This window comes from Periplaneta americana, chromosome 1 (assembly GCF_040183065.1).
Source record: "Periplaneta americana isolate PAMFEO1 chromosome 1, P.americana_PAMFEO1_priV1, whole genome shotgun sequence".
Lineage (NCBI taxonomy): Eukaryota > Metazoa > Arthropoda > Insecta > Blattodea > Blattidae > Periplaneta > Periplaneta americana.
This window is the reverse complement of record NC_091117.1, coordinates 187,524,302-187,543,690: the sequence shown is the minus strand read 5'-3', so window position 1 is coordinate 187,543,690 and position 19,389 is coordinate 187,524,302. Positions and strand designations below refer to the sequence as shown.

The following is a 19,389-nucleotide window of genomic DNA, read 5'->3' as shown; positions in this document are numbered from 1 at the left end:
CCTCATTATTGTTGGATGTTAAAGCGTGAAATACCTGAAGACAAAACTAAGAAGAAGTGGTGTATTTTTTTGTGTAATGCATTGTGCTAATTTATACATGCAATAGTGAAGTAAACAAGACAAAACAAAGCAAAAACACTCTAGTGATATATATGAACAACCATACACATAATTGCAGCAAGTTGTGTCTTTTAAATATTGCTTTTGCATTTGAAATAAAAAAGTGAAATGAAAAAGTCTGTGATGAAATTCACGTAATTATGCAATACATTTAAAGTGATTTTGCAAACAAACGTGACGTGATAGAAGTAAACGGATTGAAAATTCGAATTCAGCACATCGACATTATATAAAAATCACATGATTTACTTCAGGCAACAAACACGGAGTTGAAATTAGCAGGCTAATGTAATTAATTTAGAAATTCTCCGTTGGGTCATATCAAAGCATTACCGATATATGTGGAAAGAAACTATGGATTTTTTATACATAGGGGAGTGTCGGGTAGTATCGGACATCGGGTAATATCGGACAGTGAGTTTCTTTCATCTACCACACGATGATAGTATCTGATTGACATGGTTACGTTTCTGTGATGTCGCATAGAGAAACGTAACCATGTCATTCAGATACTACCATATGGTGGTAGATGAAAGAAACGCACTGTCCGATACTACCCGCTGTCCGATACTACCCGACTCTCCCCTACTCTCTGTAAAAATACCATTACAGGAAATGTAATTTTTGGTCAAACGAAAAGGCGTTCATGTCATAATTTAACTATACAGGGTGTTTCATAAATACTTTGACAAACATTGGGGGCATGTTCTTCACACCAAAACAAGAAAAAAGTTCACATAAACATATGTCCGAAAATCCTTAGTTTTTTAGTTATTAATGAAAGAACATAATGAAACATGTGTCAGATATTGTCAGCTTGGTAGCAAGTGTTGCAACTTTAATCAATTCAGAAACTCATAACGATGAAAGTTTACGTTCAACGCCTTTCGAGGTACAATCCAACAACTTAAATTTGTAACCGATAATAATATTCATTTTGTTAGATAATCGAATGATGTTATCGATACAAGTCTGCTGATGCATCCATTGTATTCTAGATGGCTATGTGTTGCCAAGGAAACTTGTTTACTACAGTCATTTGTCATTTGGACGTTTGTTATGAGTTTATAAATTGATTAAAGTTGCAATACTTGCTACCAAGCTGAAAATGTCTAACAGATGTTTCATTATGTTCTTTCATTAATAACTAAAAAACTAAGGATTTTCGGACATATGTTCATATGAACTTTTTTTCTTGTTTTGGTATGAGGAACATGCTTCCAAGGTTTGTCAAAGTATTTCCGAAACACTCTTTATAGTATAGACACGTAAGAAATTACAAGTACTTAATAATATCAACAACATACAATATTGCAAAGTGAACAGGTTCCTTAAACTTAATCTTTATGTCTGTCTGTCTCTGCCTCTGTCTCTATCTGTAGCTGTAACTGTTTTTAGTAAACTCTTTTGTAAATTAACTACATATGGAGTAATTTGGTATTAATAAACCTTAACTAAGTCTCAATTTTATTAATTCACAATGTATACGAAACGGATTTAACGAATGTAATCTATACTATTAGCATGAAAGGTCATGCTGTCGTGACATAACAAGACTAACTCTAAGGCTCCTTTGTGATTAATAACACAGAAAAACAATTTTAATAGCGATTTCCTTAAATTGTCTTAGTATTAACACAATGTCGTATCCTAGCATCTGCTCACTTTAGGAATGATACCGCATATTCATAGACTGTATGTTGCATAGAGATTGAAATTGGGTTAAATGATGAAGTTGTCATCAGACTATTCCACAATGACAAAATAATTATTAATACAAATCTGCAGACGTGATTTTACCTGTATATTGTAATTTATACTATGTACAGTATATTTGAAACAATTGACATAATATTAATACGTGATCCATTATTTTGCTGAAAGTGTTGATCGATGTTAAGGCCACACTCCACTAAAAATGGCAACTGTCTACACCTGTGAAGTAACTGTTAGAGCGTCTGGCAGCGAAACCAGGTGGTCCGGGTTCGATTCCCGGTCGGGCCAAGTTACCTGGTTGAGGTTCTTTCCGGGGTTTTCCCTCAACCCAATATGAGCGAATGCTGGGTAACTTTCGGTGCTGGACCCCGGACTCATTTCACCGGCATTATCACCTTCGTATCATTCAGACGCTAAATAACCTAAAATGTTGATAAAGCGACGTAAAATAACCTATCAAAATAAATAAAAAAAAATGACAACTTTTTTCCAAATCTTTTTTTTTCAACCAAAATTTGACAGCATGTTTACTATGTAAAGGAATATCAAAATCCACATTTTGAACTCCTAAATGTTTTTGACTTTTGATTTTTTATTTCCTTTGTAGAAATATTTTCAAACCCAAGTTTTTAGTAAAAGATCTCCATCTTTTAGCTTCCTTTTTTCTTTGTTACATTCACAAGATATAGCGAAACTTTTCTGTGTTCATTTTATGAAATATCTCATTCATTCACTTTGAACAAATTTTCTTGAAATGTTGAAAATGTTATTTTTCTATAATTCATGAACAAAATGTTAATAAAATTAAACTAGCAGCGTTTCTTATAAAATAAATTCATAGAAACATGTAACTACCCCATAAACACTTGCAGTAAAAATTTCATCCAGATTGAGTAATATTTAGCATAAAAAAGTTGGTGTTGAATTAAGAAGAGTAAACTTACGAAAAAAAATGTATTTGAAAGTAAAATGAATATTTATGTAACACATACCTATTAAAACTCTCCTCAGCTACAGTCATCTACTAACTTCAGCGAGCCAACTTTAGAACAAAACGTTACTAGATTTGTAATAAAAAAAATCTTTGATGCAAAAATAATTTAACAGCTCTTTAAATACCACGCCCCCTTACAGCCATAATTAAAAAATAAACATATTTTAATCATAATTGAACTAAATCTATTTGGCATATGAAAATATACATTCTAAAGAAGTGAAATAGCCGGTAAGTTTTTTTTTGGAAAATTTTCATGATTTTCAGTGCAGTTAATATAACATTTGTTATTGGTCACATGCCTACGTAACATATTCAGCGCAGTTCACCTTTCTCCGCTTAAATTTCCAAGCACTGCTCCCAGTGATGCACCGCCTCTCTGAAAGCAACACGAAGGTGACGTGGTGTTATAGCTTCTGCTGCTTCGTAAATGCGTTCCCGTATTTGACGAAAGTCACGAACCTTTGTCTTGTGTCTGTTCCATCGATATTCTAATGATCTGACACTCACGTAGAGCTCCATTATTAGGCTTTTACTGAAAATGCTTTGAAAGAATTCTATACTAATTTGCATGTGTAAAATCAAAAAGCTTCCGTTCCTCTAATCTCAGTCTGGGATACGGAATGCAATCCTTGTCTTATTTCTGACAGTTCAACTGATAAAATGATTCTTGCGAGAGTCGCCCGATGACCCTCAACGCTGGAGGCTTGTAAACAAACGAGTCCGGGGTTCCAGTCCTGTCAGATGACGTAATCTGGCCAACGACCTCTCTGAGCTGCGAGTAGTAGCGGCTTATATACTTTGTGTTGAGAAATGATAATAAAAAACTTATATAAAGGAAGTGTGGTTGCTAGATTATTCAGATAATCTGAAAATGACTTAAGAAAGGACTACTAAGTTCATGTTTTATACATTACGAACTACAATAGAATCTTAGGGCCATATTCATAGACATTCTTAGCGCGGGCTTCCGGTGGATGATCAGCGAACTAACGTTTTTCGTATTCATAAACCACTGTTAGGGATATGATATGATATGATATGATATGATATGATATGATATGATATGATATGATATGATATGATATGATATGATATATGATATGATATGATATGATATGATATGATATGATATGATATGATATGATATGATATGATATGATATGATATGATATGATATGATATGATATGATATGATATGATATATATTTCAAATTCAAATTTTTCAAATTTATTTACAATTTACATTTGAATTGAATACATATGAATAGATACCCGAAATGAGCATATGCTCGTGCTCGGGTACAGTCCAGTAGTCTACATAAATTTTACTGGGTTCAAGTAATAATGCTGATGATATAAATAATAGTAACAATAACAATAATAATAATAATAATAATAGAATAATCGTGACAGAATTGATACAAAGATTGTAATACAAAATAATGCATTAATAATAATAATAATAATAATAATAATAATAATAATAATAATAACAGTGATAAAACAAAAATATTTACAATAATGAAATAAATGCTAAGACGGATAAAATAAAATATAAAACCACTAGCGAGAGTTAACACAACTTAAATAAGCATATAATAACCGGAAAAAATGACGAACTCGAAAATCAACAGAAAAGTTCGTTGTATCGCAGACGACAGCTACCGCCGTATTGACATTGTGTTGTGCATTAATGGTAGTAGGGGGGATATGATATGATATGATATATGATATGATATGATATGATATGATATGATATGATATGATATGATATGATATGATATGATATGATATGATATGATATGATATGATATGATATGATATGATATGATATGATATGAATCCTGTACAAGTAACCAGTCGATAGCCGGGGCTAGTTTAGCACGCTCGTAGCGTGGGCTAGCGAAATGTCTGTGAATAGCATCCCTTAGAGACGATCTTGTTACGCTTCGTTAGCACAAGTTATGTTGACTATTAGCTATTCCGCGCTAGAATGAAGCCGTGGAATGGAATTTACGGGAACCGTACTATCACACAGCATGTTTGTATAACTCCGCTCCTGAAGTCATCATTAGTTCCTCAACCTTTCTTTTTACTGGGATTATGTCTCGCTTGGTATTGCCGTGAAAATAACATGACTGTATTTATTTGCTGGAACAACGGAATGACCGGCAGTTCATTTTGTGAATCAAATATTTCCTGTCTCAGGAGAGCGCTTAATAATTCTGTTATTGTTTCGTTTAAATCAGGGTCCATTAAACACAGTAAGTTAACAGCATTCGTAGAATTATAATCTTATTAATAAAGAAAATTGTATTTCGTACCGAATAAAAATTGGAAGAAGTTTGCGTTGAAGGATGTGCCCTACCATTTTGAGTGACGGCCGGAAATCTTATTCCATTCACTCATAATGTTCTGCCAAAAGACAGGTCTTTCACTGCAAACTCAGCATTCTCCAGTCTTTCCTATTTTCTGCCTTCCTCTTAGTCTCCGCATTTCTTATGTGTACCTACGTAATACTTCGTGATGCTGATATCACCTATGAAAATTTACACGTAGACTTTCTGCTTCACACAGGTGCCAGAGAAGTTGCCGCTCACCTACGGCGCTCAACGTGTTACTGGTACCGTGCGTGATATTACAAGTAGTATTACCACCTATTTTTTATTTATTTTTTTTTATTGAACAACGTGCTCCATTACAGAGTAATACTACATGTTTTAGATTTTCCGTTTCCTACGATAAATATACATTTGGATACATTGATATTACCTAAGGAAGATAGAGAATTAATACAAATACATATATATGGCTTAACCTAAATAAAAAGAAAAGAAAGTATATATACATGATTGGAATATATTGCAATTGGTTTTTTTTAACAAATTGATAATTGTATAAAAATTGAATGATAAATGTGTGTATCCTAGTTATAAATGCATTGCTATAATTGTTCAAAATCTATTGAATTGATGAAGGCAATGAATGGTTGAAGATGAAATTTTATAAGTTGATATTTGTTAGGTGGCCAACTTGCTGTCTTCGAGATGCTGTTTCTTAGAATTCCCCTTTGTTTTCTTTATATTGTGCAATCATACAGCAAGTGATCTACAGTCTGACCTCCACTATTACACGGACATGTTGCACTTTCCAGTAACCTGAATCGATGGAGGTAGGCTCTAGTCATCCCGTGTCCTGTCACCATTGACGTGAAGATGCCTGTAATATTTAATTCCATCTTAAGCCGCTCTTTTACATTAGGAAAGTAGGATTTTGTTATCGCTGCCTTTGTGGTGTCGTCCCATTCTTTCTGCCATTTTAGTTTTCCTTCTTCCTCTATTTCACTTTGAATTATACTTTTTGGTATTTTATCATAACATACTGCTGCATCCTTGTTTCGTGCCGCTGCCTTCGCTAGTCGATCCGCAAGTTCATTACCGTATGTTCCGACGTGGGCCTTGATCCAGAAGAATTCTATCGTCCAGTTTACTTTCTCCAAAATTAAGACTTTCTTCCTGATTTCTTCTATAAGATATTTGTGGTTGTGATTGTTCTTTAAGGAGTCTATTGTATTACCACGTATGAAAATTTACACGTAGACTTCTTGCCTCACACAGGTGCTAGAGAAGTTGCCGCTCACTTACGGCGCTCATGTTTCTCTTATATGTATTTTCGTAATGCTGAATCAGTGATATTCTCTATACTTCTTTTATACGTAGACTTTTTGCCTCACATAGGTACCAAAGAAGTTGCCGCTCACTTACGGCGCTCATGTTTCTCTTATATGTATTTTCGTAATGCTGAATCAGTGATATTCTCTATACTTCTTTTATACGTAGACTTTTTGCCTCACATAGGTACCAAAGAAGTTGCCGCTCACTTACGGCGCTCATGTTTCTCTTATATGTATTTTCGTAATGCTGAATCAGTGATATTCTCTATACTTCTTTTATACGTAGACTTTTTGCCTCACATAGGTACCAAAGAAGTTGCCGCTCACTTACGGCGCTCATGTTTCTCTTATATGTATTTTCGTAATGCTGAATCAGTGATATTCTCTATACTTCTTTTATACGTAGACTTTTTGCCTCACATAGGTACCAAAGAAGTTGCCGCTCACTTACGGCGCTCATGTTTCTCTTATATGTATTTTCGTAATGCTGAATCAGTGATATTCTCTATACTTCTTTTATACGTAGACTTTTTGCCTCACATAGGTACCAAAGAAGTTGCCGCTCACTTACGGCGCTCATGTTTCTCTTATATGTATTTTCGTAATGCTGAATCAGTGATATTCTCTATACTTCTTTTATACGTAGACTTTTTGCCTCACATAGGTACCAAAGAAGTTGCCGCTCACTTACGGCGCTCATGTTTCTCTTATATGTATTTTCGTAATGCTGAATCAGTGATATTCTCTATACTTCTTTTATACGTAGACTTTTTGCCTCACATAGGTACCAAAGAAGTTGTCGCTCACTTACGGCGCTCATGTTTCTCTTATATGTATTTTCGTAATGCTGAATCAGTGATATTCTCTATACTTCTTTTATACGTAGACTTTTTGCCTCACATAGGTACCAAAGAAGTTGTCGCTCACTTACGGCGCTCATGTTTCTCTTATATGTATTTTCGTAATGCTGAATCAGTGATATTCTCTATACTTCTTTTATACGTAGACTTTTTGCCTCACATAGGTACCAAAGAAGTTGTCGCTCACTTACGGCGCTCATGTTTCTCTTATATGTATTTTCGTAATGCTGAATCAGTGATATTCTCTATACTTCTTTTATACGTAGACTTTTTGCCTCACATAGGTACCAGAGAAGTTGTCGCTCGCTTACGGCGCATAGGTTTTTTTCTTCTGTGTACTTCTTGACACTGTACCAACTTTCTAATTAAAAGATGTAAAAAACCAGATCTAATATATGGAAGGAAGATGATGATGATGATGATGATGATGATGATGATGAGACAATATGTATTATTTTCCTTTTGAAATTATAAAGAATATAATTCATGTTGATCATGGTGGAACAAACATGACAGGTTTCCTCCTGCAGAACGAACATCGAAGAATATCGAACTTCGTCATATTCGACAAACTGAACCAAAGCGAATTTCCTTGCAGAGCGGATTTCTTGTTATTTCTAGTGTGTTGCTCTAAGCAAGCAAATAGTATTTTTGAGTAAATTGTTCGGATGCAATCCTGCAAAGACAGTTTAGAGGAGAACGAGGTGTGCAACGTGCGTTAGCATATACGTAATAGAAAGTGTAACAGTCTTATCCACCTACATTCACGTACATCTACCGAGGAATCACATTGGGTATATCGATATCGAATTATCTCATACGATATATCGGTATCGAATTATCTCATTCGATATATCGGTATCGAATTATCTCATTGGATATATCAATATCGAATTATTTCATTGGATATATCAGTATCGAATTATCTCAATGAATTTATCGTCATTGAATTAGGCCTATGTCTTTGGATATATCGGTATCGAGTTATCTCATTGGATGTATCGGTATCGAATTATCTAAGAAGTGTCACAAGAGGTCTGAGATTTTCCGATAAACCCACGAGCGAAACGAGTGGATTTATTTGGGAAATCTCACACCTTGCGTGACATTTATTAGGACCATTTCGTGAATAAAATAAAAATGTTAATAATGTATCCCTAAAATTCGCTCACAAAATGTTAATAATTGTATAATTATGAATACTTAACCTATTCCGACAGTCGAAATAGATGAATAACGATTACTGCAATAAAGAAATTGAATGTTATTCAGTAATGCTAATTGAGAAAAGCGAAATACAGGTTTAAAAATGTTAATTACAAGTACTGCGATTTTCTCTTGTTATTATAACAGAAATACGTTTTCATTATCTGCTGAAATAATTTTAATTTAATCATTTTATAGTATAATTACAAATAACCTGATTAATACACAAATTAAATTAACAATTGTTATGAAGGAGTGTCATTTTCTTTAGATACAATGGACATGGAATTAGAAGATGAAGATGTAGATGTGGAGGTAGAATTTCGCACTTTATTTAGTACAATGAATTCATGCTCATCGACTTATGTGGAAACAGTTGGCGGCACTGACTAAACAAAAAAATGACCATAAATCGAGCTGCAGAAATTATTGCGATGTATGACAGTGATTGGTTGGAGTTCAAAATTTCATTACACTTCAATTACCGAAAATGGAATGACGTCATATAAACAAAACAGTCTCATTAAATATAGGTTATCCTATCAAATTATCTCAGTGGATATATATTGAATTGGGCTTATGTCTTTGGATATATCGGTACCGAATTATCTCATTGGGATTAGATAAATCGGTATCGAGTTTCACTAGGTCAAAAGTTTTCGATCAGCTATGAAACAATTATATACTTTATTTCAATGTACAAACACATCGGAAAAACTAAATAGACCAACAAAGTAAATATTTTCTCTCTCTAGCATGATGATATGATAGCATATTCAAAATTAAATCCCTGTTTTAACCACAAATCCGTAGTTGTGACAGGTGATCGAAAACTTTTGACCTGTAGTGTATATTATCATTAAGTATACCGGTATCGAATTATCTCATTGGGTACGTCGGTAACGAATTATCTCATTCAGTACATCAGTATCGATTTATCTCATTGGTTTTATCGGGATCGAATTATCTCATTGGGATTAGATATATCGGTACTATCGAGTTATATCAGTATCTAATTATCTCATTGGGTACATCAGTATCGATTTATCTCATTGGTTTTATCGGGATCGAATTATCTCATTGGGATTAGATATATCGGTACCTATCGAGTTATATCGGTATCGAATTATCTCATTGGGTACATCAGTATCGGTTTATCTCATTGGTTTTATCGGTATTGATTTAGCTCATTGGTTTTATCGGTATTGATTTAGCTCATTGGTTTTATCAGTATCGAATTATCTCATTAGGTATTTTAGTATCGAATTATCTCGTAGGATATATCGATATGGAATTATTTTATCACTTTATATTGGTATCGTATTATCTCATTGTAATATCTGTATCGAATTATGTTATTGGTTATATCGGTAGGTCTACCGAATTATTTCACTGGATATATCGACATTGAAATATCTCATTAGGTATATCGGTATCTAAGTATGTCATTGGGTATAAGGTAGATCTGTCGAATTTTCTACACTACAATTTATGTCTACAGTGTGACAGTCAGCAAAATATTAATGCTGTATAAGTTATTCTCATGTATTTGAAGTGCTACTTAGACTACACTTACGTCATCGTGCTAAAAGATCGAAATCTCTCCTTTCAATGTAGGCCTATACATTTCAGCTGTCCGCTCTCATAAAATCTGCAATGATGTTTAGTTTTCTGCTGTGATACCAGCCAAGTCCCTTACTAATCTGTTTTCCTTAAAATCTTCCCTGGGGTCAGAAATTGTAAATATAGGTCACTAAAAGTTCGAGCGGTAAATGTGAATCATATGGTGTGTAATGATTGAAGAAACATGTGTTTTGCGTTGTGTGCCTCTATTTCCTTCTCTTTCGTGTAGCGAAGTTGAATCGCTGTTGTAACGACAGCAGATCGTACACAGTATTTTTAGATGGTCTTGCATAATTAATTAACAGTTGCTATGTACATCTTCGTTGGCAACTGACTGTTTACATGGTAGTATTTGTTAATACTACTCAGTTGTTGTAACAATAGCAGATTTTAACAGTATTTTTAGATGGCCTTGCATAATTAACTAACAGTTGCTATGTACATCTTCGTTGGCAGCTGTCTACATCAGGGCTGGGCACATTACGTGATTCTGAGAAATGAGCGCTGTGTGCTTTAAAGAGCGGCTCTTGCGAGCGCTGTGACGTATGCATACTGTACTTCATTCAGTGTCGGTGCAGTGATGACTCTGCAGTATGATGGCGAACTTTGAAGACGGAGCTTCCGCTCATACACTAAAGCGGCCCGCTACTCCGAATGCTTTTAATGTCCGTATCATGGGAGGAGGAGTTCTTTTTGGTAGAGAGCAGTGGATTAGCAAAGTGTTTAATTTGTCATAAAACACTCCAATTGATTAAGAAATTCAATATCCAACGGCATTATTCTTTACAGCATGCTACTGAATATGACAAATATGTTGGTAATGAATGATAAATTAATACAACTTAAAGAAAATGTTCCTCAGGTACATTATATTAGAGTATCTATTTAATATTTATATTGCATTATAAGTTATTATACATTTAGTAATATATCATTTTAAATTATACAAGTATTATGATATATTATAGTATAGTATATTATAGTTCATGATATATCATATAGCTATTATATTATATTATATTATATTATATTATATTATATTATATTATATTATATTATATTATATTATATTATATTATATTATATTATATTATATTATATTATATATCATATCATATTACATTATATTATATATTACGTATTAACAGGATGACAATAATGCACTTAGTGAATCGGCTATGAGAATTAGCAACAAAAATTTGCCACGAAATTGTAAAGGAATTGAAAAACATTCAACGAAGGTGAAATTCATCAAGCGAAGTTATATTGGCAGATGAACTCTGTCCATAGCAAGTAGGGGAAGTGGAAGCCATACGCCTGTCTCGTAGAACCGTGGTGAGGAGATTGCAGTATGTGCGTATGGGTTATGTAAATAAGCGTAATGATTTGTGTGTGTGCATAGAGCGAAGTTTATTTCATTAAATTAATAAGAGTGTTATAAATTCTGTACTGTACAATGGATTGATGTAATATCCTTATAAACTATTATGTACTGACAGACTGAATGACTAGAACAACCGTGGCTCTTGTTATATTAATGCAGGGAAGGTAGCTGTAATGCGAGTCCGCCACTGCGTGAGCGTTCTGCTCCGGCTTGCCTTGCGGAGCGAGAGCAGCTCTGACCGGCTAAATGGAGCCGCTCTCATGCCCGGCCCTGGTCTACAGGGTAGTAATTGTTAATAATACTCGGTTGTCATATCCGTACAACTAAGTTTCAAATTCGCATTGAATGAAGTTTTAGTGTTTATAAACTAAAATAATTCTCGTAAAATTATGGCATTTTAGAATAAACACTAGAACATGAAATAGAATGGAAAAGTAAACCTAAATCCTCAACTGTTGTTTAGTCAACTGTCCGAAGACAGGTCTGAACCCCACAAGTGATACCAACAAGGAACCACTTATGAAGCAATTAGGCCAGGAAATAATGGAGTAGGGTGGCAAGTTCCTTTCCTCCTCCATTGCATACATCGCTAAAATTTTTTATATTAAAAGTTCAATATAAGTCTGCCTTACATTATTATTAATGTTATTATGATTATTGTGGAGTATGGTAACGTTGCGGTTAAGGCGTAACGCTGCAAAACCGTAAGGTCGCGGGTTCGATTCCTCGCTGCAGCCAATTTTATTCCCAAACGTAACTGACAATTTGGTCAAAAATGAGATATGTAGCAAATAATATGGTATCTTACATTCTGCGTTTAATGCGGTAGTTAGTTTTCCAACTTCTCAACAGATGGCAGAAGTATACAGATTTTACTTTCCCGGACATCTGTACAAACTGTTGCATGTATAAATGTTTACCTACCTAATAACTTCGAAATATTAAAACCTCACTTACCATGTTTTACTCCCGACTGTTAATTTATTTGTATGTTTAGTTCAAAATACAGCTGCGAATAATTATTTTTTAGGACGAACACCATCAAGTACGCTTCACGTGCTAACATAACAGACTTTAGCTAAGTTTCAATTTGCGATTGTATTCGTCGGATTTAAAACCAGATGTTAATGAACTAGTTTAGAGGAAGAGGTGCCAGAATTCTTCGGGATAATTTCGATGTATCAATAGTAAAAATGTAAATTAATTGTTTTACAAGTGTTTCAAATTTGTTATAGGTTCGTAAAATATTTATTTATACGTCATTATTTCGGGTTTGCTGTGAAGATTAATATATTATACTTTCAAATTAAGCTATGGAACAATGGTGCATATTATCTTTTCTAATTGCGTGTTCATAATGTGTGTATACGATTCATCTGCAATACTCGTAAATTTGACCATGTAACATCTTCCCTCCAGTTACTTTCATGGGTGCGTCAGAAGGAACGAAGAACAATACATTCACCGTCTCTTCTGTTTAGAATCATGCATACTTCTACTCCGAATTATCTGTTATCGCGCTTTCAATTTCTTACAACTCTTCGAAACCGACATCAAGCACTTCTTTCTATCCCTCATCATAGAACGTCTTTATACTCATTTTCCTATATTTTAGAAATACCTCGCCTCTGGAATTCGTTACCTAATGATGTCAGGGACTGCCGGACTTTGTCACAATTCAAAATTAAATTGGAAAATTTTATCTTAGTTAATGTTTTTAGGTATTGCTAGAAGTATTGATTTGTGTTTTTTTTTCTTTTTCTTTTTTAATCTAGATTAAAATTACAAGTTTCTTGTTTAAGTTAGTTAATTAGTTAGGATAGAAGTAATTATGATACTTTATCACTCATTTAAAGTTTGTGTGACTGCAACCTGTGTATATTTTTGTGTGGCTTTACTTTGTTTATAGTGTTTTTTTCTCTCTCTATCTCTTTATTTCTTGTATAGCTTTACTTTGTATGTAGTGTATTTTTTCTGTTTATCTCTATTATTGTATTCGTATTCCTGGTGTTGTGGAAGAGAAGGCCTGATGGCCTTAACTACACCGGAATAAATAAATAAATAGATAAATAAATAATTAAATAAATAAATAAATAAATGTTCAAGTAATGAGTGACTGATGTTAAAATGACGTTCGGACGTTTATACACACCCGCACAATCTTATTAACAATACAATTAATAAATACAATTAATTATGTATCTGTAGTAATATGTCAAGCTCACTATTATGTTAAAAGGACGTTCGCCACTGATGCAACGACGCAAGCGGAAGCAAAACACGTTACCTTCTCTTCGGTAGACCATGAATTGGTTCATCATGGGGTGAGGCATAAACAAACCACCCCTTCATGGTCATTCGCCCATGGCTGCTTAAGACGAACGTACAGAACAAGTGATCATGGGAATCTTGGAGTTGGCACCGACACTTGGATAATCCTAGCATGGCAACATATAAGCAGGCAAGAGGATGCAAATAAAGGATGTTCCCAGGGGTTATCGTTAGACCATCCTGTCACTAAGAACCTTTTGTGAACGATCTATATATTAAATTCCAAGCGAAACCGAGTTGTGTTACTGTGACAGACAATTAATAGACATACACAAACACACGTTAATCTTCCCCATGTGTTAGTAATGAAATAGTTTTCCCCGACCTGACGAGCAGGATCCCAGCTGAGAGCATTCGACGCGGCCCTGTTCACAGTGGCAAGACGTGCACGCGTCGGGCCGCCAGGTTTCCCCGTCCTCGCGCGGCAACCCCTCGAATGTGCACCCGCCCGCCTCTTCTGCAAGAACACAAGCAAAGCCAAGCCAAGCGTCTAAGATCCCATCAGGATAACAAGCCGCGCAACGCCCGCGCCATCATGCGCAGCGTGTGAAGCCACCTCACAAACGAAACAGTAGATACAGGCTAACTTGAAAACATCCCATAGCGAGTGTCCCATTCCGACGCTTGTGAAGCCATCTTAGAGAATAAAATGAAGGATTTACTTCGACAACATGCGGTAGCGACTGTTCGATCTTTCAGCTCGTGAAATCTTCCTACGTAAGATATTTATGTTAGAATCTTGGGGCAAATCGTGAAACAGCGAACGCTAAGCTCCGCCCACGACCCCTTTCCACTCTTCCCCTACAAGCTCACCACACACTCTAGCGGGAAGGAGTGGAAATAGGGGTTTAGGGTGGGATGACATCTAGTGGAGGAAAGTGGAACAAAAAGAGTGAATGCGGCATCTACGAAGCAAAACGTAACTTCGTCCTGTTTCCCTCTCCAGCCTCTCCTTCTCTCTTCCTTGCTTCATATCTCTCTCTTTTTTTTCTTATGACTTAGCAGAGGGTAGTATTCGATCCGGTGATCTTCCTAACGAAACGCACGCACGCTTTTTGGTCACGCTTTAGACTTCTCGGCTACCGAGACGAGTTGACGGTAGAAGGGAAAATAAATATATTTATGTTCAATGGAACTGCCATAACGTATTGTAGAAATGCAATGTGTGTCGTTGAATATGTCTTAGTGCGTATGTGGTTGTTGTCTAATGCACATCAATTTGGTTGTATTGTGTTGTGTTGTAAAATATGAAATACGTGCGAGGCGGTAGGCAGTGATCCACCGAAGCGGGGCAGATAGTAGAGAGAGAGCAGGCCAGCGAGGTGCCTTGCGGCGAGGGTGGGGATAACTTCCCCTACTGGCGTTCGCCGTTTCACGATTTATCCTAATCTTGAGAGCAGCCGATAATGACTACGATTTCATAGCGTGTGAAGCCTCCTTATAGACGATATGTGAGTATAATTCCACCAACCAAAATGCGCCTGGCGGTCGGGACTAGGAACTAGCTCCTGATTGGCCCGCAGCGAGAAGCCCTACTATTGCATATATACCGACTAGACATGGTCCCACATCACTTCATTCCCTGAAGAAGATGGCAGAGCTAGCCGTCGAAAGCTTGGAAGCAAATATCCAACTCATCTGGCTGCGAACCCGAGAAGAGTTATTTTATTTAACAATCTAAATTTAACTCCGAATACATCACGATTTGAATCTGAGTATTACATATGAAAATGTAATTTGTGGTGAATAGAAAGACAATTTAATAGGGTGCATATCTTCTCGGAATCATCTCATTTCTACAGGCATTTTCCCTACAACTCTCGAGCATTTCTATCACCAACACAGAAAGAAATTAATTACTGCATTAGTTGTAATGTACAGTAAGGTCCGAAAGTCTTGTCACCCCCTTGTTTGTATGTTAATGTGCATCCATTTTGAACATGTCATAGCAGATGTGTGATAATGGTTGATACTTTACGCTCCAGCTTGTTTAGTGATCCAGAACATCAGTATGGGCACCTTCATTGTCGCGGCACAAAATTATGTGGCGCCATGTCCTGTGCGAAATTTTCCTCAGCAAAGGCGGTGTGATTTCCCTTTGGGGAATAATTAAGGAGCATGTCTCGAAACATCGATACCGGACAATTGAAGATTTGAAGCAAGCTCTTAGGGAGGAATTCAGGGGAATCACACCGCCTTTGCTGCGGAAAATTTCACACAGGACATGGCGCCGCGACAATGATGGTGCCATCCTGATGTTCTGGATCACTAAACAAGCTGGAACGTAAAGTATCAACCATTGTCACACATCTGCTATGACATGTTCAAAATGGATGCACATCAACATACAAACAAGGGGGGGTGACAAGACATTCGAACCTTACTGTAGTATCCTCATCAGATTCTTGGGTGAAATATGAAATAAATACAATGAGAAAAATATGGGAATTAAGAAAAATGACTTTAGCACCAATTTTAGATTGTTTATGTAAACGTCCAAAAAAGTTCAAAGTTTCAGTTTGAGACTGACTTTGAAAAATTTCAATTCGCACTGCTTTGTTTACACATTCGGAAATTTCGATGCAATTCAAGTTGGACGATTGACGCAAAATTTGAAGCAAATTAGGCCTATGATTAAATTTGTAGAGCATAAAAAAATATTTTATTACTTTTCTCGAAACAAATTCGTCATCTCATAGACGACAGACCAACAAGGATGGAGATTCACTTTCGAAATTTGGCATTAACGCAGCGGAAGATATGCTAACTCATATTCCCTTCATTTTTTTTAAATTTATTTAGGGCAAATTAGGGTCTGTTGGACAGTCGGGCATGTTGGACACTTTGTACTTTAACGTGTTACTTGTGGGCATCACACTCTGCTAGAAGTCAATGACGGAAGTAGCCACGAGTGGGGCTACTTCAGTCATTGACTTCTAGCAGAATGTGGTGCCCACAAGTGGCGAGGTAACACGTTAAAGTACAAAGTGTCCAACATTCCCGACTGTCCAACAGACCCTAATTTACCCTATATTCTTATTTTCAGTTAATCTATGAATATATTCTCTTTGTTAAATTAGAAGGTTCTAAGATGTGATCTTGTCTCTCCAAGCGCTACTTCTACTATGCAAGCGCAAAGCGCGGCATGCAACTTGAATTGGGGTGTGAGAACTCACCCCTGGTGTCGGGGGTCACCCTGGACGCACTGTCCGGCCTCTTAATGCCGCGAGGTGGCTGAGTCGGTGGAGACGTCGGCTGCGTGGGAGGTTGAGTCGATGTCGTTGCTGTGAAAGAGTCGCATAAGTTGCAAAGCGCTACACGAGAAGAAAGAGGTCGACAAGGAGGAGAGAGGAAGGAGGTAGGCTAGATGCGAACCAAGAGCTGTAGAAGTGTAAAGAAATGGATGAAGATGAAATAAAAATAATAAAATATACAGAGTGGCCGAGGAATTGACGTGACCCCGTTTATTTTTCGATTCTATGGTGGTTATGATTGAATGCTTGATATGGATACAGAACTGATGGTTTAAGCACAGTCTAGTATATACAGTCACGAAGCTCAATATGTAGTAAATATGCATCCATAGATAGTTGCTAACCACTAGGATCGCTACTATCGCCTCATCACAGACAGTGCGAAATAGTATCTGCACAGTCTATTGTTCCTAGTACCCTCATAAACTCAAGCTTCGTGACTGTACTAAACTGTGGTTTAAGGATCAGGAACATCGCTATGGAGACGGTAATTGCCGTTAGCAGAGCTGAATTCTACCGATGTTCTAGCAGACTGATGTTTTGAAGAGAGAGGGTAAAGGTTGCTAATACTGTGATAAGAGTAATATTGTGATAGTTATTTTTGAGAATTGAGAGCCAGAAAAAGAAAGCAGGCGAAATAATTATAAGAAGGAGGAATTTAATTTGGCGAATGAAGAGAAAATATAAAATATGAACTCGAAGAAAGGCAAGGGAAAATATTAAAAAATAAGCCTGAAGGAAAATAAATGAGGAGAGAAAAATAAGCAGAATAAATAATGCAATAAGAATGAGAAGCAATAAGAACGAAAAAGAAAAAGAAGGGGAAGAGGTAATGATGATGAAGATACGTTAGATATTCAGAAGGCTGGATTATTAAAGAAGGAAAATGTGACGAGTAAAATGGCGATATAGTGGCAACGGAACAATAAACAAAAAGAGGAGAGGAGAGGAGAGGAGAGGAGAGGAGAGGAGAGGAGAGGAGAGAAGAGGTGGGTTAAGTGCAGAGGAGATTAAAGTTGGAGGAGAGAAGAGAGGAGAGGAGAGTTGGGTGTAGCAGAGAGGAGATTTGATGGAGAGGAAAGTTGGGTAGAGAAGAGGAGATTTGGTGGAGAGGAAAGTTGGGTAGAGAAGAGGAGATTTGGTGGAGAGGAAAGTTGGGTAGAGAAGAGGAGATTTGGTGGAGAGGAAAGTTGGGTAGAGGAGAGGAGATTTGGTGAAGAGGAAAGTTGGGTAGAGAAGAGGAGATTTGGTGGAGAGGAAAATTGGGTAGAGAAGAGAAAATTTGGTGGAGAGGAAAGTTGGGTAGAGAAAAGGAGATTTGGTGAAGAGGAAAGTTGGGTAGAGAAGAAGAGATTTGGTGGAGAGGAAAGTTGGGTAGAGAAGAGGAGATTTGGTGGAGAGGAAAGTTGGGTAGAGAAGAGGAGATTTGGTGGAGAGGAAAGTTGGGTAGAGAAGAGGAGATTTGGTGGAGAGGAAAGTTGGGTAGAGAAGAGGAGATTTGGTGGAGAGGAAAGTTGGATAGAGAAGAGGAGATTTGGTGAAGAGGAAAGTTAGGTAGAGAAGAGGAGATTTGGTGGAGAGGAAAATTGGGTAGAGAAGAGAAAATTTGGTGGAGAGGAAAGTTGGGTAGAGAAAAGGAGATTTGGTGAAGAGGAAAGTTAGGTAGAGAAGAAGAGATTTGGTGGAGAGGAAAGTTGGGTAGAGAAGAGGAGATTTGGTGGAGAGGAAAGTTGGGTAGAGAAGAGGAGATTTGGTGAAGAGGAAAGTTGGGTAGAGAAGAGGAGATTTGGTGGAGAGGAAAGTTGGGTAGAGAAGAGGAGATTTGGTGAAGAGGAAAGTTGGGTAGAGAAGAGGAGATTTGGTGAAGAGGAAAGTTGGGTAGAGAAGAGATGAGAGGAGAGTTGGGAGTAGGGAAGAGGATAGTAGGAAGGAGGGAGAGGAGAGTTGTGTGAAGGGTGAGGAGAATTGGAAGAAGGAGAGAGGAGAGTTGGATGGATGGGAGAGCAAGATTGGGTGGATGGGAGAGGAGAGATGGGTGGATGGGAGAGGAGAGTTGGAAGAAGGAGAGAGGAGAGTTGAGTGGATGGAAGAGGAGAGTTGGGTGGAGGGGAGAGGAGAGTTGGGTGGATGGGTGAGGAGAGTTGGAAAAAGGGGAGAGGAGAGTTGGGTGGATGGGAGAAGAGGGTTGGGTGGAAGAGAGAGGAGAGATGGGTGGATGGGAGGGG

The 19,389-nt window shown here is 36.7% G+C and overlaps 1 protein-coding gene across 3 annotated transcripts in view; it reads right to left on the bottom strand.

Moving 5' to 3' along the window:
* The window catches only part of LOC138705281 (collagen alpha-1(II) chain-like), a 105,615-nt gene that overhangs the window by 70,437 nt on the left and 15,789 nt on the right, over nucleotides 1-19,389 (bottom strand). Inside the window, exon 4 of one of the 3 annotated variants that reach the window (XM_069834138.1) lies at nucleotides 17,087-17,194. The exons of 1 other annotated variant lie outside the window; for it this stretch is intronic. In XM_069834138.1, coding sequence (XP_069690239.1) covers nucleotides 17,087-17,194 — 108 coding nt within the window. Of the gene's footprint in view, nucleotides 1-14,235; nucleotides 14,368-17,086; nucleotides 17,195-19,389 lie in introns of all 3 variants that reach the window. One more of the 3 variants, XM_069834130.1, reaches the window with a different exon arrangement.